We start from the raw sequence: 23,296 nt of genomic DNA, 5'->3' as shown, positions 1-23,296 counted from the left end.
CAGCCCCTTTGGAAATCAAAGAGACTTCTCGACCCCTCATTCTTTTGCATGAAAACAACTCCAGGTCCCCCACAGCTGTCCCATCTGGCTGCAGGTGGAGGCTTGCCATTCCCCTGGTGTTGTGTGCTCTGGGATTAGCTCCCAAAAAGTTGTCCTGGAGGCATAGCAGATGCACAACCTTCCCTCCTGGGCATGTAGCGCTACAGAGAGGTACAGGAGCTGCCTTGATGGAGCTGTGGTTTGTGTTAATTTGGCCAGGTGATGCTTGTGAAGCACTGGGAAAATAAGTGTAAGATAGAGTGTTGTGGTGTCTGCAATCCCTAGTGACATACTTGTGATCTTCTGATGGCTGTGGAGCCATGCAGACAGTGGGGCACGGCCTGCTGCAGCTGTGTTGCCTTGTTTCCTATCATTCCTTCTATTTGGATGTTTTTCTCTCTATTTGCTACCCTTATCCCCGTTGCTTTTGCTCTGAGCACGTTTCAGAACTCCTCGTGTGACAGCCAGCAAGGAGAAGTTAGCTGCAGGTAAAAAAAACCTGCTTTAGGAAGTGGGTTAATCTTCCTTTCTTCTTTTCTTCCAGATTTGTAACCATGAGCCTCTTGCCATTTGAGTCCTTCTGTGTTTTCCTGCTTCCCCGAGGTATTTAAAGCCAACTTTTTGCATTGGGGGGTTTCTATGGCAGGTATTTCCCTGTCTCCAGATGGAGCTTTGTTGGAGGGATGAGAGCTGAGCCAGTGCCTCCCCACGAGAATTTGGGTAAAGCTCTGACGTGAGGGGAAAGCAATACCTGGAGAAACAGCTTTTCGAACACGTGACAAATTGGTACGTGAAGAGTCTGTTTGAAACAAAAGCTGATTATTTTGATACTCAGTTCAGAGATGTCTCCAGTTGCAGCTGCTTGGTGTGTCTGTGCCCCTGATTGTGATCTCCAGAGCCAAACCTGCTCTCATTCTTGCAGTTCTCTTGTTATTTTTTTTAAAGGCAGTTTCTAGTGTTGATGGGTGATTATCTGATTGGTCCCACAGTTTGGTTGGCATTGGGCACACAGGAAATTCATGTTGACCAGGAGACGATTGGCAAGATCTCAGCTGCTGGCCAGTGTAAGTTTGCTTTTATAAAGCAAGTCTTCTACCTTCTGAACTCTGTGTCAGTGCATTGAAAAAGTCACTACAGGGTGGGCAGGCTGCCGGTGTGCTGTCAGACATGCTGGGGAGTTGGCATGTTTCTGCAAGCAAGGTGACACAAGGGCAAGTCTTTAAAGGTGGGATAATGGGCAGACCTTTGAGAGACGTGTCTCTGTCAGTGTGTTGGAAGTGCTCAGAGAGTTTGTGTTTAGAAAACCAGAGCATGCCTTAGAAAGCGTGCAGTAGATGGAGCACACCTGGACCAGCAGGATGTGGTACACCTTGTGAGTGCCTTGCTGGGAGTGTGGAACTGCTCCAGTGTGTGCTCTGCAAAACTGTGCATCTTCATTTTTTTCCATTTGCTCCTAGAAGGTGAGACAGGTGCTTTTATTTCTTTTCCTTTTTTATTCATTGTTTTCTACAAAATCTGCCCACCCAACTTCTGTAGTCACCTGTGACCCAAGCGTGCATCTTGTTCTCTCCTAGTGATGTGGTGCTCAGCTTCTGTGGATATCCTTTTCCTCTTGGATGGTTCCTACAGCGTTGGCAGAGGCAGCTTTGAAAGATCGAAGCACTTTGCAGGCAAGCTGTGTGACGCCCTGGATGTCCACCCAGGCAGGGTGAGTGCTGGAAATGTCTCCTTTCAGTTTCGAGCAGCTTGACAAAGTGTGAGCAGGGCACTGAACACTTACTGAGTGAAATGGCAAAATTCAGCCTAGCAGTTACATGGCTGAGAGCAGGTTTTGGCTGGATGCCCTATCCTTTTATCCCTGCAACATCTGCAGATTTTGGAGGCTGCTTTCTTAACTACTGTAGTTTTCCTAGGACTGAAAATCAGTAGCCTTTTTAGGTTTGAAGATGTCACATTCCTTAAAACTGTTTGCAGGGATTCTGTGCAATATTTTGGACAGTATAGGTAACTTTGCCTGTTTGCATTTTCAGGCATTTTCAACTATAGTGAATGGTTTTAGAGCAGGCAGTGGAAAAATAATTGCCTGCTGTGCTCAATGCAAGTAGGAATTGCTGTTAGCAATGGAAAGACTGCCCCCATAGTGTGTAATTGGTTTGGTATAAAAGGTGTTACTTATAAACTTAATATTGTTTTTGAGGCTCTAAACTGCTCTGAGAGTATAAATACAGATCTTGAGCTGCCTGCAGCTATAGCAGAGGCTCCCATGTTGATTGCTGCTGAGCTTTTTTAGCCTTGTTTGTAATCTGTATAGGTGTTACTGTGGTTTATGCTCTTTTCTGAAGTTCATTTAGGGTGCCAGGAGTTGGACATGCAAAACAGTGTTTGTTGTGATAGGATTTGGTGTTCCCCAATCTGTAATTTGTTCAGAAGAGTATAGCAACCACACAGACACTTTTCTTTCTTATTCTGATCTTTTCTTTTAGGTCCGTGTAGGAGTGATACAGTTTGGTTCAACTCCCCACCTTGAGTTCCCACTGAATTCCTACTTAACCAAACAAGAAGTGAAAGAGAGAATCAAGAGGACAGTGTTCAGGTCAGCTTGTTCTACAGTTCTTGTCTTTTTTTCTGTGCTGTGAATGATTTCTGGACTGAGAATTTACTGAAGGCTAGGTGTTGGCACCTTGGCTGTGTGTATATTAGTGTGGTGCCCTCATGGAAGGAGATGAATGACCAGCATGCATGGTCTGTGATGCATAGTGTCAGTGTAGGCTGATAGGGAAGAAGGCTTTTAGTGTCCCTCCATAAGGTGGTAAATAGGGGAGCATTTCTGTGCTGGTCAGTGGGTTATGTCCTTCCTCAGGCAGGAGGTGCTGGGCTGGGGTACCCTGCCATCGTTTGTGAGGCTGCTGTGGGGATGTGCTGACATATCCACAGCCGTGGCTCGTAGAGGCAGCAGTGAATATGGTCTTCTCATCCAGCTGAGCACTGGCAGGACAGTGCAGCTGGCATTTCTGGTGCTTACAGTTTCCTTTGTCCTCAGAAGTAGTGATGAATTGCTAGTCCCTTGAAATCTATGTGTGTATGCACACTGAATTCAAGAGGATCTGGTTTTCAGACAGAAGCCTTTTTCTTCCTGAATATTAAGACTTGGTTGCATTCCCATGACCTCAGGAAATAGAGCCAGAAGCCCAGAAACTCTCAGAGGCACTCAAAATCCAAACTTTTAATCTCTGAGAAATATGTTTGGATCTGGAAAGGATCTGACATCCACCTCAAATAACTCCTGTTCTGATGATATGAGTATTGGTACAGCCTGAGAGTGCCTGCTCCTTCTTTTGTCCATCTGTGCTAACGCTGGTGGCTGGCTTGACACTTCTCAGGGATGTCTGCTGCTCTCAGCACAGTGTGCGCACTGCAAGCAAACCGGTCAGTTCTGACCTTCAGACAAGATCAGTTGGCTGGGTTTTGTTGCACTAAACTTACAAAATCATGAAAACCTCTTGTGTAACGTTACAGAGAAAACTTAGCAGAAAGCATTTCTCTTTCTTGGCTGTGGCTTAAAGGTCTATGAGAGCAGAGAAAGAGCAGCAGTGTTCAGTGTCTGGCACTGAAATTTCTTGATGACAACAGATAGATGCTGACAGATCAAACAGAAATAATGACCTTGTGCTCGGCCATTTCATCTAGTTTAAATGAAAACCTGGCATTTCAAAGTAGATAAAATAGCTACAGACAGATTTCAGTTGGCTTCTGAAAAAGCAGGGTGTTTGATGTCTTGTTTGAGAGCCTCCCTGATGTGCTCCTGATGAACCTTTGGCCAGCAAGGCATTTCCCAGCCTCAGCCCCCATTCGTGGTGCAGTGCTGACAGAGGCAGTTGTTGGTTTATTCCAAGACAGATGCTCTCTTTCTGTGAATTTCACCCAGGTAGCTTTTGAGTGCGTTGGCCCACATCAACTAAATCTGAGAGAAGCTAAATCTCTTATAAATTTGTTTTGTGCAAGTTTGGTCACTGTAGAGAAACCTGAGTGCTCTTTCTGAGGAGAGGCAGCAGGTGAAGTCCACATCAACTTTGGCTTCAAGAAGTCCTTACTGGATGTGTGTTTAAGGCCTTCATCCACTGTGCCAGTGAAACTCCAAATGCAAATAAAAACAAACAAACTTAATGAGCTTTGATGCACAGAAACTCTTTATTAACTTTTCCTAATCCTTAGTGCTCTCACAGGCACAGCTTACTGCGTCCATCAAGATATAGTTGCCAAACTGACCGCACACAGTGTGTTTTCCCTCATGCATAACACTTCTCACTGAAGCATCTGACAGCTGCTGACAGCTGGACAGGAAAAGACTGATGTGGGCATATCATGAGCACGTGGACACTGAGCATGCTTTGAGATGGTGGAGGGCAGGAGGAAGTTTGAAGTGAAAGGGCCTGGTAGGTGCTGAATTAGAAAATCAGAGAGTAGACAGAAAAGCATGAACTTGGGCATGATCGCATGCTTTCTAGAACAGGAAAACTAGGTAGTAAAGCAAAAGAAGGACATTCAGAAGGCAAATGAGGGTGTGAATGTCTCAGCACATCTGGACTAGGTGCCTCCAAGAGACTGTGATCATAAAAACGACACTTTAGAAAAAGAGAAAACTTTAAAGTGTAGGTTGCTGGTGGCTCTGAGGGTGGTTGCTTTTCTTTGGGAGGTACTACCCAGCTGCAAGGCTTGATGTCTCATTCCCTGACGCTTAGCAGCAGCCCATTTTTACCAAGCTGATTTGTATCACTGCTGGAATGTTGTCCCTTGGCACCTGAGTCTTGGTGCTTTGTTACTGTGAGGATGAATGAGTACTGAGCTAATTACTTCCTACCCAGCAACATTCCCTTTCTCCAGGGCTGAATTCAAGGGTTGCCAAAATATTGAGGTGGCTGGCACACATCCAGAAACTGCTTTTGTGGGGCCAGGCGAGAGGGAGAAAATGGTTTATCACAGAAGGACACAAGTGAGCTGAAGAGGATAACTCATCCTGTTTAAAATGGCCCTGTGCCTGTTTCATGTGATCTCTAGAATGAGAAGTGCAGTACAGCCTGTATGAATGGCAGTGGCTGGTGCATCTCCCCCTGTCATACCAGCTCAGCTGGCATGCAACCTGGTAAAGGTATTGCTTTCAGTTGGGTTTAGTTGTGGTGTAGACCACTGGAGTGTTGGGTGGCTTTTCTTTATGCTTATTTTGCTACTGGGGTACTGGCAAAGCCCTGAAGAAAGCATGCCTTGTATTTTGATCCTTGGATGCCCTGTGTGGCAACAGACAGAAATATGCAAAGTTCCTTGCTACCACAGAATGGAAATTTTAAAGTCAAAAGGTAAATTAAGTATCAATAGCAGAGGTTTGATTTCTGCTTTTCCAGTGTTATCTCCCTTGTCTCTAGAGGTGGAAGCACAGAAACTGGTCATGCTCTGAAATACATTCTCCGCAAGGGATTCCCTGGTGGCAGGAACTTGACTGTCCCCAAGATGCTGATCATCATTTCAGATGGAAAGTCCCAGGGCAGTACCACAGTGCCTGCCATGCAGGTGAAGGAGAGAGGGACCACAGTTTTTGCAGTGGGAATCAAGTTTCCAAGGTAGGAAACCTTCCACAGATTTGGAAATGAAGGCCCAGTTCCCCAGATGTCAAGGGTAGGGTTTATTTTGTACTCAGTTCTGTGAGGGTGACATAGGGGCTCAGTTATACGAGTGTCTGAACCCCTTGTTCTGCAGGTGGGAGGAGCTGCATGCTCTGGCCAGTGAGCCCACCGAGCAGCACGTGCTCTTTGCTGGTGATGCCAATGATGCAGTTAATGGCCTCCTCACTACCCTGAGTGGCTCCGTCTGCAGTGTCACCACACCAGGTAACCCCAGTCCTGGGTCTGTCCATCTCATGCCTCTGCTTTGAGCTTTGGCCGCATCACTGAGCAAGGAAAGATGAGGTGGTGTCAGAAATGTTGTTGAGAGCCAGGGTGTCTGAGGTCCCTGCCTTGGAACAGTCACCATGAGGAACCATGTGGTCTAAAGCACTTTGAGATAACCTGTTTTTGGTGACCAGACTTGTCAGATGCCTCTCCAGATAGCTGTAGGTTGTAGGATCCTAAATCTTTCTGTGGCATTCACCTCAGAAAATGAGAGTGCTGGTCCTTGCTCTATGTAAGGGGTAACAGAGGGGTTATTCCTCTTAGAGACTGCCATTTCACAGATCATTTATTAGGATGTTTCGTGGTATGTAGAGTATGGATCAATTTCTTGAATAGGCACCCAGCTGTGCTAAATCTTCTGTTAGATTTGGCTGTGTGGTAAGTCAGCCAGGGGATCACAAGAAATGAAAGGGACAAACCGTGCAGGGACTAGAGTGGTCCATAGGTAGAAGTTAATTAAACATGTGAGTAATGAAGGCACCAGAGGGGCTGAACAGTGCTGTTGAGCTCAACATTGCCAGTTCTGTAGCAGAGCAAAGGAGGAAGAAGAGTGAGTACCTCAAGATCTGAAATACAAGATGAAATATGAATGTGAGATTGACCACAGAGAATTTATCTTCTGGGGTCACGCAGAGGGCTCTTTAAAGCTCTGCCTACTATGCTGTGGGCAGGTAGATGAAGAAAGCTAATTTGCTTCAAAGTGGTGCTCCATACCTTACACGCTCTGTATTTTTAGGCAGATAGCCCCAATTTCATTTGCTTTTTGCTACAGGCTGCAAAGTTGAATCCTTCCCTTGTGAACGCAGGACTCTGGTGTCTGAGAAAGAGCTGGCTGGAAGCTATGTCTGCTGGAAAGGCTCAAAGCTGCAGAACATGGTGTATGCTTCACTGTGCCCTTTTTACAGGTGAGTCTCACACCCACATCTCTCCGAGGCTTTCCTGGAATGAAGACAATGCCTCCTTCGGTATGGCAAATACACACTTGTGCTCAAGGCCTTTATTTCATAGAATCATTTGTGCTGAAAATGACTTCTAAGGCCATTGAGTCCAAAAATCACGTCTCCTTAGGTTAAGGAAATGTTGGAGGGAGTTAAAAAAATCCTATGGGGATGCATAGTTGAGGGCTGAAGTTTCCAAGACTGAACTTTGTTTTTCTGGTACCCATTACAGCTGGATAAGCTAAATGCCAAAATTAATGTTGAATAAGAAATTCTCGCTGATATAAAATTTCATTCCAATTTAGAGCAAAAATGCTGCCATATCTTCTGTAGCACTTAAAAAAAGTAAATTGGTTGAAACCTTAAAAATATGTCCATAGTCCTTAATTCTAGAATGATGGAAGCATAGAATATCCTGAATTGGAATGACCTTAAAAGATCATCAAGTCCAAACGCTGGCTCCACACAGGACCACCCAAAAATCAAACTGTGTGTCTGAGGACACTGTCCAAATGCTTTTTGAACTCCAGAAATGTTATGGTAGAGTTCAAAAGCAAAAGAGCAGACTTGATAGAAGGAAATCTTTTACTTTTGCTGCTCCACTTAGAACAGACGTTTTCCTTTGAAATATTTGTTTTGAAAAATTGTCTTTTCAAAGGAAATTTTTTTCCATTGAAAACACAGTAATATCAGCATTGAAGTTACCCTTGTTAGTCTTTAAAGCCGCAATGTATTTTATTCTCCTGTTTATTATTAAACTTCCTATTGCAGATTGAAAAGAGTCTCAATAAAACACCCATCCAGATGCTTCCGAACTGTATGTGTAGGTAAGACTGTTATCTTTTTGAAATTATATTAAAAAATATGAAGAGGCAGTTTTAACTCTCACTTCTAAAACTTTTGTTCTGAGTGAAAGTTTGAGGGGCTGAGTCTGGTCGGAGGCATGTAGCTAGCGGTGCCCCCCAGGGCTCAGTACTGAATCCAGTCTCATTCAGTGTACTCATCAGTGACTTGGATTGAAGGCACAGAGTGCACCCTCAGCAAGTTTGTTGATACCAAACTGGGTGGAGTGGCATATACACTCGAGGACTGCAGTAACATTCAGAGAGGCCTTGACAAACTGGAGATGTGGGCAGGGAATGAAGAACGTGTTTACACAGATGTAAGTTCACTGGCATTATTGCCAAGCAAATGCAGTGAGGTTGCAGTCTGCTTTGCTGTCTTCACTGCTGACAACTGTGACAATCTGTGTGAAAATGCACGACTACATCAGTTCATACTGCAGGAAGCCATTGGGCTGAAGTTTGACCCCTTCTTCACAGTAATAGCTGTGCTTGTGCTGTCACAGGCTCCCTGCTGACTCTACATCTTCTCCTCCTTTGGTCCCATTTAGACCCTTGTGACTCTCAGCCGTGCCAGAATGGGGGTACGTGTGTCCCAGAGGGACTGGACAAGTACCACTGCCTGTGCCCAGTGGGGTATGGAGGAGGCATACAGTGTGGTAGGTGTCAACCTGACTTCTCCCTCCTTCCTTCTCAACTGGGTCTTGTAGTGCCCATGGCGTGGCCATGAGAATGGCTGGGCTTGGGCTGCGCCCTTTGGGCTGTACTCTTTGGGATCAGCTGAGTTTTCTCCCACACCATTTTAATATGACTGAAGCAGGCCCAGTGACTGGGTCTCTCCATTACTGAAATGTCACCCTGGCACGGCTATCTTAAATATAGGTAGAACACAAACAGGAAAACAGAAAAACTGGGAAACACATGGAAGTGGTTGTCCCTGCTCGCATGGGCCCAGGAGGGACTCCTGGTTTGGGGGGTTCAGTGTAAGCCTTTAGAGGCCTACGTGGCACCCAACCAAAACAGGTGTCACTCCTGGCAGAGCTGCCCTGCAGTTCATGCTGTCTGACAAACCATTTAGATTGCTGGACACAACAGACCTTTTTATACTACCAAGCTTCCATCAGGCCCCAGCAGAGGTGCACAGAGCGCTTATTTCTGCCATGCGTACAACAAATTGCTGTCTCTTTTCAGCTCCAAAGCTGAGTCTTGAGTGTGGCGTGGATCTCCTTTTCCTGATGGACAGCTCAGCAGGGGTCACGCTGGAGGGATTCCTGCGCTATAAGGCTTTCCTCAAGAGGTTCCTTCATGCAGTGATGAGCTGGGACTCGTCAACAAATGTGGGGGTGGCCCAATACGATACCAGCGTCAGGATACCCATTGAAGTAGGACAACACAAGGATGCGTTTGGTCTCATGAAAAGCATTGATGCTTTGAATTTCAGCGGGGGAGGAACCCTGACAGGCAGAGCCCTGCGGTACATTGCACAGCATGGTTTTAAGAGCACCCCAGTCTTCGCAGATGTGCTGGATGAGCTCCCACGTGTGGTTGTCTTGCTCACTGACTCCAAGTCCCAAGACCCAGTGGCAGAAGCTGCCAAGTATGCAAGGGAGAGAGATCTCTTCTTGATCGGTGTAGGCAGCAGCTTTGTGAGGGCAGAGCTGGCTGAAGTGACTGGTAACCCAAAGCAGACCGTTGTCTATTCAGACCCTCAGGATTTATTCAACAAGATCCCAGAGCTACAGAGAAGAATTTGCAGCGTGAACAGTCCTGAAGGTAAGAGAAGAAGTTTGTCAAACCTAGAGGTCTTCTGACCTACACTGGGGTGTAGGGGAGGTTGGAAGGATGAATGTCCTTGTTTTGATTGTGTCAGTCACGTGTTGAGGCACCAAGCTTGCACCACTGCTCTTGTGGTGGAGCAGAGCTCACACTGTGTTCACGCTGGATGCCCACAGGAGCAATTCAGCTCTCCTCCAAGCCATCAACCAGGTGCCCTTCCTTGGGGATGTGGCCTCTGCCAGCAGTGCCTTACTCCACATTCACAGTGATGAATGACAGTGCAGAAAGGAGCAAGGCCTGGTGTCAGCAAGGTAGTAGTGGTGCTCACAAATGGAGGTGGCATGGAGGAGGCAGCTGCCCCAGCTCAGCAAATGAGACAATGGTGTCCTGGTGTTTGTGGTTGTCACTGGGGACACGGAGAGGGACACACTGCTGAGGGTTGCTGGGTCTCCCAATTACCTGATGCGTATCTCTTCCTATGAAGACCTGCAGCATTACCAGAGCCTCATCAATGAAAGAATCTGTGAAGATGAGAACATCCTAAACTTGCTTTTTAAGCTGCTGCCAAGAGCTTGTGGTAAACTTTGTTAAACCGACACAGAGGGGTCTTTCTTCTGCAGCCCTTGTTTCTGTAGGCTTTATGATGTGTTAATGAGTGATCTTGTTGTCACTTCTGCTTTACAGATGGGGAGACTGTGATACTGAAATTTGGTGGGTTGTCCAATGCAATCCTAATAGGAATTGGAGCCAACTTTCCCAAGGTTCAGTGCAGGTGGTGAGATCAGACTTCGTGTGACTGGCTCTTTCCAGCCCTGTCATGTCTAGGTTCTGCTTTCACTGAAAGAAAAAAAAATCTATGCTTTTGTTCTGTTTTTCTGGTTTTATTTTGATGTTGCTGTAAATCTGTGGAATTTGCAGTGCGTTGCTGTAAGCTCTGCAGTGTAGCTGGGGAGGCTCAAGGGCATGCATTTCTGCAGCCTCCAGCACTGGTCCTTCAGAGAGCTCTCTGCTGTCTCCTTGAGAAGCTTCTCATTCCTTGCTGCTCCACCTCATCTCACATTCAGAATGATCTAATCTAGCTCTGTCACCTTGTCATGTTTTAACCCCTATGGAAGATCACATGGAGAAGCAATTAGAGCAGGGCTGTGATTAACAGCATAATCAAAGGTTGCCTTAATGTATTGGTGTGCTGTGGCTCTTTTGGGGTTAGAAAAGGCAGTGGAACTGTCTCTGTTTCTACCTGGAGCTTTTCAGTCTGCCTCGATTGCAGCTGTGGTATCGTCAAAACAATCTACTGTACCATGAAATTAACCACAAGGCCACAGGTGGAGGGGAAGAGCCGACAAGGTTCAGTGATTCTGGGTAATAACATATCATTTCCTGAGAATGAATTGTTGCTTTCATTTCACGTGCAGGTAATCACTGTTTGTACATACAGGCTGGGGCCAAGTTTGATGGAAGGATAAGCCCTTCATTCAGTCTTCTTCTCCAGGTTCAAGGCTTAATAACAGAATCACTGTCTGTGAAAGGACTGGAGAAAAATGGGATGCCTGATAAAAGCATGTGAAAACCAGCCCCTGCCTCTGGACGCCTGGAGTATCGTGTTTGTTCTGAGGCACAGCTCTAAAGAGGCCAGGAAAAATGTCTTAGGCTCTAGGAGAGAAAGACTGGAAGCAATAATTATATGTAATATCTGAATAATGAAAGTGCAGCCTCCTGGGGGTCGTTGGGAGTTGAAGTGAAAGGTGCTTATTTAGGGTGGTGCAGTGTTCACATAGGCTTGAGTGCAGAGTGATGGTGTCTGGGCAGAACAGCATGCTTCCCCCAGCAGGATGGTGGGCATGTGGCCTGCAGAGCAGAGGTCAGGCAGGCTCTCTAGGCAGCAGCTAGGGCATAGAAGATGTGCATGGGCCTGAGGTCCCCCTGCCTGTGCTGCTGGTGGCTCTGCCACCAGTGCTAAATGCAGAGGTGTTCCCTAGGGGATGCACTGTGATGCAGAACCCCATCAGGGATGCCCTACAGTGACACAAAGGCTGTTTGAGTCCATGTAATGGCAGTAAGAACTGAAGACTGAGGTTGTTCAGATCTCAGTAGGTATTAGTAGATAACTGCCAGTTTTAGGTATCAGCATACCTACATGGGGAGAATGACTATTACGTGCTGCAGTGTGCAGTGAGCATTCCGATGGTTACGGGGTAGAGTTTATTTTCTTTCTTTCTTCCTCCTTTCCTCTTCCCTTTGTCTGTTTCTCTTTTTTCCTACTGTGGAGCAAAGGGTAAGACTACATGTCCAGACTACACCACGCAGTGGTTCAGTACAGGAATTTCACACCCTCCCCAGCTCTGCGGCAGAGGTGCCAGAAGGCTGGAAGCTAAATTCCTCTGGGATGCTGCTACTCAGCCCAGCACATTCACAGCATGGAGCCCTGCCAGCCCTGCTGACAGCTGAGCTCTGCTCTCTTAAAGGGGCTGGGAAATCTGTCACATACTTCAAAAGAGCAGAGCTAATAACAGCTTAGGCTATGGCTGTGGGCTTTTCTCACTAATCTGAGGGGGAAAAAAAAAAAGCCCTGAAATATTTCTTTTGTTTTCCACTCATTTGTGGATGATTTCTTGTTCTTGCTCCTCTCAGGTATAAACTCAGCTCTTCTCCAGAGCACAGCACAGTTGAACTCCAGTGGTGTTTGGGTTTGGAGATTGCTTGGAGTGTGTGTCTTGCTCTGCGTTGGCAATGTCTGGACCTTTGAGGGGTTAGAGGTGTTTGTGTGTTCTGCATCGAGCTCCAAAGACGCTCATTTTAGGATCAGAACGTGTTGCAAAACCAGCCTTTCTCTTCCATAGGTCAAACACAGAGCAGTTTGTTGTAGGCTTACACCTTCTACCAAGTTTGTGTGTTTCATGTTCCACTAATCCCAGATGATGTTTTCTAGGGTCTGGGATATTTAATTGCTGTCATTGTTCTCTGAAGCATTGCTGATGGATGTGTGCTTAACAATTAATACTCTGTCCACGTGCCTGACCCCACTGTTCTGCTTTGTGTTTATTGCAGAAGCTAAAAGCCCTGTGAACCTGTGCAAACCCAACCCGTGCATGAACCAGGGTGTGTGCATCCTCAGGCCAGGAAGCTACTGGTGTGAATGCCACGGCTGGGAAGGACCCCACTGCGAGAGCAGTAAGGCTCAGGGGCGACAGCTGCAGCCCAGCCCCACTGACCCCATCCCAAATCTCCACCTCTTCCTCAGCAGAGAGCTGGCTGTAGTTCCCTGGCAGCTGTTTGGTGGCTGGGTCTTGGTGCTGAGGGGACATGAGTCACAGGGGAGTAGAGAGGTTCGGGATGTTGTAAAACTGCACAGTTTTACACATTCAGTGAGTTAAAGCTTGAGAAGGTTTAATAATTTCGACGGTCCTCCCCTAATGGAGGACATCATTTTACCCCGGGCCATGCTGAAAGAAACCCTTCTTCTGGCCTCTAACGTCTGCGAGATGTTGGACATCAGGTCCAGCAGGTATCTGCTTCTAACATCTGTGAGCTAAGGCTCAGAATGTGTTTGCTGGGCTGCAGGGGACTGAGCATGTTCCTAGAGTGCTTACCCCACGTTTGTTTCTCTTCCTCTACAACAGGAGTTTCCCGAGGTGATTCTCCAAGAGCCCCAGTCCTCCCTACAGACTCCCACGTGCAGCAGATTCCAGGCAGTTTGCAGCACTTCTCAAGAGCCCACCAGCACCCCAGGAGGACCTGAGACACTGACCCAGATGTGCTGAGCTCCAGTTCTCCTCTCATGAGTGCTTACTGCTGCTCACAGGCATGACCCAGCAAGCCACTGCTACCCTTGGTTGAGTGACTGGGCCGTTCCCAGTTCCTGTGCTGCACAGACTGGGCTTTCTGGTGCTCTCTTTCTTTTGGAGTCAAGTAAATATTTGAGAATAAGTATTTATTTTTGGCATTTTTATGTGTAGTTGTTGTATTTTTAACGAACTTTTTGACAGGTCTTTGAGTTAATCTGAAACATGTAGGTATCTGAACAATTCTGGAGCTCCCACTGATGGTGGATTATGGCAGCTCTAGTTCCCAGCAAATAGGGGTTTTTATGGAAGTGCTGAAGCTGTAGGCTGGGTCAGGCTCTGAGCCAGCTGTCATCTTTGATGTTAGCTTTTGCACTGGCCTAAAAATTTGTCTTTCTAAGCTGATACTTGATCTTGGCCGGAATTGATACTTTCAGTGCAAAAACTGTTGAATGAAATCAAACGCAGAGCCTGGTGAACAGGTTAGGCAGCAAGTGATGGAGTGAATGGTTTGCTACACAAAGGTGGGCAGGTAAGAGGAACTGGTTATGAGCCTCTATTCTTAACTTGTCTATGCTGCTTTTCTCTCTGAGTTGATTTGAACCAGTCTAATAAGGTTTATCTTCATAAGTCCTCCCTTTCTGCAAGCTTTTACCAAAGGAGAGCACAAGCTCATCAACCCTGCTCATAGGGAGCGAAGCACTGTGAGGTAAGGAGGTGTCGGGGCAGTGGGAGGAGGGGGAACACAGGCTGGGGAATGCTGGACGTGCACTGATGCTGCAGCACAGTGGGATGTGGCTGAGCAGTTGCTGGAGCTGTTTGCCTTTGGCTTTGTTTTTCCCTTTAAAAAACAGAGTTGAAAATCCTGGCTGATTTCTTGGCCCTTGCTCCTGCAAGTCTTAATTTAAAAAGGACGTAAGCCCTTATTAAATTCATCCCTGCAGACTTGCTTTGAATTCCATCAGAAATCTTTAATGAGAACGTGTCTGAAGGAGCTCGTGCCCTGAAGGCTGGGCGATGCCTGAGCCTGGCACAGCCACGCGGGGTTCCCTGGAAGTCAGCACTAATCCTGTCTGGGTTAGTGGGGCATGGAGCCTGTAGGCTGGGCCAGGTTGTCACTGGGTGTCTGGGCAGCTGCTATCAGGGCTGTGAATTCCTCTGACTCTGTAAGATTCCTGCAGGAAACTTCACTTGTTACAGGCCAGGTGCTGACTGCAGAGCCTGATTCTCCTGCAAGGAACTTGGATTTAGGTAAGTGCCATGAATTTCACCCTCTTAGGTCTTACCTTCCCTCTGCTCTTGTGTTTCCTGTGCAAAGCAAGCAAAGTCATTCCTGTTGTGACTATTAAGTGTCACACGAGCTCTCCTTAAAGCCAGCTGTGTTCTTCAGCTCACAACAAACGTGCAAATCTTGTTCTCTGCAGTACAAGTTCACACCTAAGCCATTTAAGCTAACTCCCTACACCTTAACAAGAAATGTGCTTTTTCATCTTTAAAACGTGGCTTGAGATACTTGGAAGCTGTGTTTGTTAATGGGTAGCTCTGTGGGGATCAAGGCAGGGTCGTTCTAGGAAAGGTTGGAGCTGATACAGACAGAGCTGCTGGGGAACTCTCCTTGTATCCCTTTTCCTTCCTTTCCAGCTAAACCCCTTTCCTGCTTTTCCTGTCAGTGATGGGAGCAGGCACCAAGCACTGCAGGCAGTTGCTGCCTGGTGGCAAGTAGGAGGTAAGGAACTTCTCGTGGATTTTTTTCCTTTGCTGACTGATTGTGCTATTGAGCTTGTGGCAGGAGCCTGCTCTGTGATATTTGTAGAAGCTACCAGGGATATTGCTCTTTTCAGTATGTTAGCTGCCAGAAAGGTTTTTGATCTCCATTGCTGTCACTCTAGAATACTGAATTATTTGTCTAGGACTTAATCCTTGTGGATGGCCCGGCCAAGAAACGTCACAGTAAGAGTGCTGGTGGTTTGAAGTTCACTAGGAAGCAGATCAGGGACAAGCCTCACTAAAACAGAACACACTGGTAACATAATATACTCAACATTTTATTATAAAACCCTCTAAAGCGCCACTTTATAGGTCACAGTTACAACAAAGGAAATGCCTTGAGTTAAGAAAACAATGGGAATGCGGAGACATGACTTAACAATTCTTGTCTGGGAAATGTGTTTACCATCCAGCAGAGCTGACAGGGCTGAGGTGCAGAAAGCACAGCTGCTCTCGTCCATGGTAGCTGGGTACAGCTGTGAGATAGCTGGACAAGCTGCAGAGTGCAGGGGGAGAGGGTGCTGCTGTGTGTGTGCTTAGGGTGGGGGCAGGAGCTCCTGACAGCTTATGATGGGGGCAAAACAAAAGCTGCTTGGTAGCCGTGTCCTCCCTGTGCTTTGGAGAGGAAACTCCAGGGGCATGGATTGTAATGTCTCTAAGTTTTAGCAGTCCTGGGCACACAATCGCTTGGCCAGGGAGCAGAATGATGAGCTTTGCAGGCCACAGTGTCCAAAGGTTATGTTAAGTTTCAGTGATCTAGAAAATAAGGGTGATAGCACCAGGACAGCCAGAAGCCATCCAGAGAAAGGGAGGAGAGCAGGTCCAGCACACACCTGAACCCATGCAAAGGGGCTCTTTCCCACAGGGATGGTGTTTAGCAATGCACAGCTGCTGCGTGGGCTGTGCTGTGGCTCTGCAGGGAGCAGAGAGCACCAGCAATGTGGTGCCAGGGCAGGAGACACCTTTACCTCCTCTCAGACAGGGCATCAGGATCCAGCATCCTCATCCAGCAGGTAAGCAGGCCTGGGACTTTGGTACGCTGTTAACAAGCCTTCAACTATGATTATTCTTTTTCAGAACAAAGTCCTCAGATGAAGGAGATAAAGATCCTCAAGAATAGTGACTCTGCCTGGGAGATCTTTTTTGACCAGAGCCTCTGGTTCCACCAGGCTGTAACACAGCATGAGAAGGTGAGCAGGGATCCTCCTCCATATTCTGGCAAACCAACAGTACCTCAGGCTGGTAGCATTAAGCCTGTGGTGTGGTGCCTTTGGTCACTGAAAATCCTTAATGCAAGTGTACATACAGTTAGTTCCCTGTTATGCTGAGAGGGTCCTTCCTGCTGGACAGGTGGCTGCATGCTTCTCATTTGTGTCTCACTGATCACTCAGGCCTGGGCATCTGGATGGTGTGCAGCTGAGGGACAGCCAGCAGCAAGGCAGGTGAGACTTCAACTGGCTGCATTTTGCCACGGCAGGCTGAAAACCACGAGGGTATGAAGAATAGCAGAGCCCTGTCCTGAACTCACTACTAATATAGAAACCTTAATAACTCAGAGATAAAACTTCAGAGTAGAAATACACAAAACACCCCTATGTACAGCAACATTCTTGTTTACAGTAACTGGGTTAGGAATCTGATGCAAGGATTGCCACTGGTTGTTATTGTTTTAGCTACATGATGGGACTCATCTGGAAAGAGCAAGATGGTGTGGGATAACTGCTGCAGCAGCTGCTGACTCCACTGCTGCACTGTGGCATGAGGCAGAGGAGGTGCTTGGTGTGGGCTGTGTGGCATACCCACCATCTACTTGATGCTGTTTGAATCCCCTTTTTCTATGCACGGGCAGTTCCAGTCTTTAAGTCCATCTCTGAAAAATGTACTTCTAACTAGCGCCTTTTTTCTCCCACTCCTGCCAAAGAACAAAGATGAATTAGTCAAAATGGAAAACCAGGCAAGCTGCAGTAGCTCTAAGAAGCTCAGGAGCAGCCTGAACATCTGTTACCCAAGTGGTTTTGGATACAGGGCAGGTCAGGGTGGTCTGCTTTCATTACAGACTTCCCAACAGCAGTGGCACTGCTGCACTGGAGCAGGACGGGAGACAGCGTGAGGCATTTAAAGGAGAGCTCAGGAATGCTCAACCAGCATCTTTCTTTCACTACAAAGATAGGCCATAGTAAGAACTCAATATGGACCAGCGGAGAAACTGAGGCTGCTCCTGTCTGTGCTGGGCTGCTGTTTCCAGCCAGCCACTGGAGGAGTGGTCTCAAACCCCATGGAATACCAGCTACATTGCTGGGGGGCCTCCAAAGAGCTGACTGCCTACTCACACTGCCTCCTAATTAAACCTGAAATGCATATCAGTACAGTTTCAGTGAGAGTAAACTACTCATTTACTCCAGTTTCTGCCAACACAAGCAGTGTGGCTCAGCTTTAGTTACAGGAGCACACAGTGATTAATTTAAATCACAGTCTGAACAAACCTGGATGAAAAGACCAGAGGAAAACCAGGCTGCTGTGAGTCATGGGTCAGCATGCTTCTCAAGCTGACCCTCTCCCTGCTGGGCTGCCTTGAGCAGTGGCTACCCTGTGCACTCACTGGCATGTTACCTTAGCTTTCTGTAGGACCGTCCCCTTCCCCGTCACCATGACAGACAGAGGCCTGTTTTTCAGAGCTGTTGCTGAGTTGACTGGTGAGCTCTCTGTGCTAGTTGCTGGACTGGAAGGTTTTGTTTGAGTCTGCAACAAAAACAATGGAAATTTGTGATGTGTGACTTCATTCAGCACTGTCTTGTAGAAAAGCTCTGTGGTCACAACCCAGTTGTTTGCCAGTGAAATACTGACTTTGAAACCTACCCTGGGGGCTGCATTCTCCAAGTGTGTGGTGTCCACAGTGGTGCCCAGCGTCACGGGACCAGATTCTGCCTTCTTGAGGTTCTCCTTCACCTCTACGAGGCTCAGCTCCAGGTCTACCCTTCGGCTCTCCTTCCTCTTGCACTCTTCATCTACCTCCTTCAGCCTCTGCTCCAGGTTCTTGTCTGCAAAGGGAGGTAAGGTGCTGATAGCTACAGGGAGTTCGGGGTGAGTTGGAGAGCAGTGATCAGCTACAGGAACATGCATTACTCTTTGGGTACATATTACTTATATTTTGCCCCAAGATGGACCACAGCAGAGCCAGTTCCTATTCCAGTGTGTTGTGGGCTAAGCTCTCTCTAGCTCAGCATGCCAAGTCTATCCTGGCTGCCACAGAGCCAAGGCAAATCATGCCATCAAGGCAGAGCCTGCCTGTTCCTCCCATGCCACAAGATGGAAACAGGGTGGCTCGGGGTCCATTCTTTTCCACTATTTCAGCACTGATTCCCCTGGCAGAAGGTCTCATATTAGAGTGTCCATGGTTCTGAAGTTGGTGCTGGAGGTGCAAAGACCTTTATGTTCCCAGGTTTGTCACCTCTTTCACCTCCATAGTCCCCACCTTGGTTTGTTACTGCATGTTGCCTCTTGCCTGGCTCTACCTGTGCAGCCTGCAAGCATCTCCTTCAACTCCCGCCTCTCCTTGCGCAGCTGGGTGAGCTGAGCCCGGATTTCATCCTTCTCCTTTTCCAGCCGCTCCTTCTCCTCTGTGAACCGCTTCACCTCTGCCTCTGTCCTGTTCTTGCCCAGCTTGGTTTCCACTGCTGCCACTGAAAATGCAAGCCAGTTCAGACAGGGGAAAAAAACAGAATGGAAAACATTTCCAGGTGTGTACAATCAAAAACGAATGAGACTTGTGGAAGCCTTAGCAGGCTGCCCTGCCCCCCACTCACCAGGCAGTGGCATCTTGGGTCGGTGTGCAGGCACCAGCTGTGGGCTGCCCAGTGGTGTGGAGCCTGCTGCTGGCTCAGGGGTGGGCTGTGGGAAGGCAATGTTCTGCTGCTGCGTCTGGATTTTCACAGTGGGCATCTGTGGTGGTGGCTCTTCAGGCTCCAGTTTTTCTGGGTGTTTCTGAGGGGAGAAAATAAGGGAAAGGAGGTGGGAGCATGTGGTGGGGAAACTAGATCACTACTGAATGCTGTCCCCAAACCACACTGGAATACCTGCTCTGAGATCTCCTCCTTCTTGGAGGGCTCTGCATCCTTATCTGCTGCGGCTGTCTCAGCTGTGCTGTCTGCTGCAGCCCTATTGCCAGCCCTCTCGAGAGCTAGTGAGCTCAGGGATGAAGGCTGACTTGGCTTCTTGCCAGCACAGTGCAGGAAGGACTTCACTGGGGTGAGATCCAGGTACACCCTGTCTTGGTCCCCTTCCAGCTTGCTCTCGCTCTTGGGTACTTCTTCCTGCAAAAGGTGAAGGCTCGCTTGCAATTGAACCATCTGTTGCAGCCAGAAGCACAGGCAAAGTCTCACTAAAGAGCCGAGCACATCAGGCGACCTGAGATATTTTCCATAAACTCTTCTGCGATTGCACGGAGCCACAACCCCACTTACAAAGTCATTCCTTAAAGGATATTCAAAGTGTACCAAAAGTCACCCCTGCTGTCTTTCACTAAGTCATTGCTGTGGTTGCAGCAGCCTCACGTGGGCATCTCAACCTTCTGTAGAGCTAGGATTGCAGCCCTTGTCCCCAGCAGAGCCTGCTCTGTAATTATGGGATGGCTCTCATGCAGCAGGAGGATTTTTGGCAGAATGGCCCCCAAAAAACCCATGGCTACCAAATCATCTGTGCTGTTAGACAGAAGCTGTGGGCTTTCACTGTGAGTTACTGCAGATCTAAATGCACCCTGCTGGACCCCTCTCACGTTTCTCAGCAACTCCTCACCAGTGCCCACTTCTCCACCCTTTGCAAAACCTGGATTTCCCCAAGGGCTTGGCCTCCCTGTCTCAACGTGCTGCTACCAGCTGCATGTGGCTATGGCAAACCCCCCCTTCCCCACTGGAGATGCTTCCCTATGAATCATAGGCGCCCTTGGTGTTGGTGACAACCAACAGCAGCAGCACAACCCAAACGTGGTGTTGGGGCTCAGTGGAGCTGGGTGTCACGAGCTTGTGGGGCACCTTACCCCTGGCACGTCCGGCAGATCCACGTCATCGTAGAGTTCTTCCTGCTGTACTCTCCCCTTGGGCAGGTTGTCGATGTAGGCATTGGGCTCAGAGTACTTCCTCTGCATTAGACTGTGAACAGGCAGCAGGACATGCTCTCAGGAGGGCTGGGTCTTGCTGCACCCTCACGCTGTGCTGAATTCTGAGGTATCTGTGCTTAAGGCACTGCACACCCCTGCCCCCATGGCAGCAGTGCACAGGTTGATCGCATCCCATGGGGACGAGTGCTCCTGACTTGCACTGGCTTTCAAAGACAACAACAGCTGAAGCACCCAAGCCCTGCCACCAGCATCTTGGGCCCCCTGTCCAGCTTGGTCCCCACGCCCCCAGCTGCCAGGAGCCCCATGCCACCCCATACGTACAAGAAGGAGTTCTTTGCAGCGCTCACAATGCAGGAGACCCTGTCAGCATCCACGTAATCATAAGTAAATTCCTCTGGGTCTGTTTTTGAGCCTGACTCTGACAAGAGGAGCCCGAGCCAGTGTCCCATTTCCTCTGAGGACTTTGCCTGTGAAGTGACCAGACAGATGTTACAGGTGTTTCTGGTGGCTGCAGCAGTGTCCCTGGGCTCCCATGGCTACTGCCAAGCTAGCCTTGGTAGCACAGTGCACTGGCAGTCCTCCAGCCTTGTAGGGAGGAAGATGAACAGCACAGCAGGGTATTTATTTTAAACCTAAGACCATGTTAAATAAACACTGCTCTGCACATGGACTGATGCACAAATTTGGGACACAGATATATCAGTGCAGCTCCCCACTTAACTCTTCACTAGAGTCCATAGTCAATCTGCATTTTTCTTTCAATGGTGAGAAACTGAGCTGCATATGAAAGTGAGTATGTCTCCAATGCTGAAGATAGAGCCAGATGTGTGGGGAAGAGTGCATTTTCTGTTCTGGACCAGCAGAGTGCAGTAACGTGATTTCCAAACACCAGACCTGAGAAGAGACCGAAGCACAGCACACCCTGTGCATTCCTTAACACCAGAGCCCCAAACCCTCCCCGGGGTTTTAGTGGAGAAGAGAAGGGAAGAGATTAAAGTATGGTCAGAGAAGAACTTCAAAGAGAGCCCCCTAGCTGCAACACAGTCAGTACCAAATTCCCAGTGCAGTGAACAGCCTGACACTTTGCAAAATTAAACATTAAATATTGTGCCTGGAAGTCAGATTTAGCAAATAGCCACATACTTTCCAGCAGTGGATGATTTCCACCTGAAGCAAGGAGTGGGCTGATGCAGACATCTCTTGCTTTGATTTGAAGCATTAGAGCAGCAAGTACAAAGTAAAATTCAGGGTAAGTGAATCCCGAACTGGAAAGTATATTTTAAGCTTCCAATCCGTTTTATTTAGCATAGACTTCAGTGCCAGGGAAGCCAGCCAGCACTCTGTACATTCAGTCTGACATCCCAACAAAATGCAGTTTCTTCCATTCACAAAACGTACATTTTCTCAGTAGCTTTCACATCTGTAATTAGGCAAAATTTCTTGGTCATAGACATGCTCTGAAGCAGAGGCTGAACGAAAACACCTAAAAACGTCATGGCAGGCACTCAAAGTCAGTTGTTTAGCTATAAATATTCCACCAACTAGAAAAATACAGGAAATGGCTCACATTGTCCACCTCCTACTATAATCACGCTGTTGTCGTCAGAGAGAACTAAGATTAGAGATAAGCAGCCCAGGATTCGGGCAAAGGAAAGTAACAGATGGAGATGAATTCACTTTCAGGAGCAGATCTGGGATCAGTTTACTTGGAAGGCACTCATACTTGTTTTCAGAATAAATTCTCCATTCCTCTTAATCACAGAATTAAACCCCCTGAAGTGACACCCCTCTCATCAAACATCTAAGATGTGTCCCATATAACATAATCATCCTGGCTTAGCACAGAGCCAGTGGAGGGAGATGGACACCTCCAGAGGACCCTTCATCCCATCCTAAGATGAGTGCCTAAGATGAAAGCTGAATGGTCCTCTGGAGATGCCAGCATCAGTGGCAGGCTGAACTGTCAGCCCAGCAGGACACCTTCTAGGTGACCATGGGCCGGTGAACCAAAGTTGGATGCTTCAGGCTCAGTTCTGCTCGACTGAAGGTTCCTCTAAAGGGCTTTGAAAGCATTTTGCTTGCAGTCAGAGCTTTTAAGCCTGCTACGACAGCCGAGCTAAAGCAGAACATGTATGGAAATATACACCTTACCTCCAGAACAACCCGTTCTTCCCCATTGTGCAGAATACGGAAGGAATAGAGATGATCAGGGCTTGGCTCTGGGATGACTTCACAACCTGCCAAACTTAGGGGCTGCTGAGCCAGTTTGCTTCGGTTCTTGTCCTGGTAGAAATGGAGGTGACCATCCTTTATTTGACACCAGCGGGATTTCCACTGGCTGTTCACTAGTACATTCAGGTAACCTGCAAGCAAGCACAGGTCACCTAGTCATATTTTGCACCCTTCAGGCAGGTTCTGAGATCACTGCAAAAAAAAGCAACGATGAAAAGCAGAACACAAAAGTGAGTGGTCCTAAACCACACAAGACAGGCTGAAAGTGTGGAAAATTTGTTCAAAATGGGACACCTGACATTCAAGTTAGGCTTGGAGCAGCAAGCTGGCTACAGATAGTTGGACAAAAATAGGCCCATGTAATGAATTCTAGTTGACCTACACAACCTCCTTCCACCTGGATCCCATGTCCTGGCTGATGTCTAGGCACAGCAGCACAAGATACACTCTGCAGTTGTGGCATTATTTGCCCTTCTTCTTGAGGCACCCTGTAAGCTCTTGCCTGCCCTCATAAGCAACACAGTCACCTTACCATGTAAAAGGCACAATAAAGTGTGCGGAGTTACTGACACAGACCCAGTTGGCAGTGGCCCTTTTGCCTCCTGCAGTGGGCTAAACTGATGTGTGTGTGCAGCCAGGTGCTCACCCCACAGTGCACACCACTCACATCACTTACTTGAAGTCTCCAGGGATCTCTCTGGGCTATCCAGGGAGCTGGATTTTTTCCTCCCGAGGTTCATCAGGTTGCTCAGTTTTAGGCCAGTTGTGCCCTTCTTCTTAACTACCAAAAGAAAAAGAAACAAAACGTGCATGGCTTTTCAAACGCACTGACATACAGCCCACTGCCCCAGCAATGAAAATTAAGTTC

General features: G+C 47.7%; 3 protein-coding genes across 6 annotated transcripts in view; 1 reads left to right on the top strand and 2 right to left on the bottom strand.

Moving 5' to 3' along the window:
* CCDC186 (coiled-coil domain containing 186) overlaps positions 1–23,296 on the bottom strand; it is a 134,826-nt gene that overhangs the window by 51,593 nt on the left and 59,937 nt on the right. The window lies entirely within an intron of this gene.
* VWA2 (von Willebrand factor A domain containing 2) lies at positions 593–13,428 on the top strand. Its single transcript, XM_065746012.1, is given in 15 exon segments — positions 593–642; positions 1,029–1,103; positions 1,614–1,747; positions 2,523–2,632; positions 5,457–5,651; positions 5,788–5,918; positions 6,751–6,883; positions 7,688–7,743; positions 8,310–8,417; positions 8,950–9,547; positions 9,600–9,802; positions 9,805–9,910; positions 9,912–10,058; positions 12,578–12,705; positions 13,155–13,428. Coding segments are annotated over 15 exon segments (2,292 nt in total). The 5' UTR covers position 593; the 3' UTR covers positions 13,274–13,428.
* AFAP1L2 (actin filament associated protein 1 like 2) overlaps positions 16,009–23,296 on the bottom strand; it is a 53,013-nt gene continuing 45,725 nt past the window's right edge. For all 4 annotated transcript variants that reach the window (XM_065746913.1, XM_065746910.1, XM_065746911.1 and 1 more), the window contains 10 exons: positions 23,105–23,209; positions 22,348–22,559; positions 20,518–20,663; positions 20,116–20,227; positions 19,157–19,393; positions 18,887–19,064; positions 18,596–18,763; positions 17,940–18,121; positions 17,694–17,822; positions 16,009–16,995 (listed from right to left, as the gene is read on the bottom strand). In XM_065746913.1, the coding sequence (XP_065602985.1) occupies positions 16,969–16,995; positions 17,694–17,822; positions 17,940–18,121; positions 18,596–18,763; positions 18,887–19,064; positions 19,157–19,393; positions 20,116–20,227; positions 20,518–20,663; positions 22,348–22,559; positions 23,105–23,209 (1,496 nt within the window). In that variant the 3' untranslated portion in view covers positions 16,009–16,968. The remainder of the gene's footprint in view (positions 16,996–17,693; positions 17,823–17,939; positions 18,122–18,595; positions 18,764–18,886; positions 19,065–19,156; positions 19,394–20,115; positions 20,228–20,517; positions 20,664–22,347; positions 22,560–23,104; positions 23,210–23,296) is intronic.

Source organism: Cyrtonyx montezumae, unplaced genomic scaffold (genome assembly GCF_038088225.1).
Source record: "Cyrtonyx montezumae isolate F1298 unplaced genomic scaffold, pur_monq_1.0 scaffold_4, whole genome shotgun sequence".
NCBI classification, from domain to species: Eukaryota; Metazoa; Chordata; class Aves; order Galliformes; family Odontophoridae; genus Cyrtonyx; species Cyrtonyx montezumae.
This window is presented reverse-complemented; position numbering and strand designations above follow the sequence as displayed.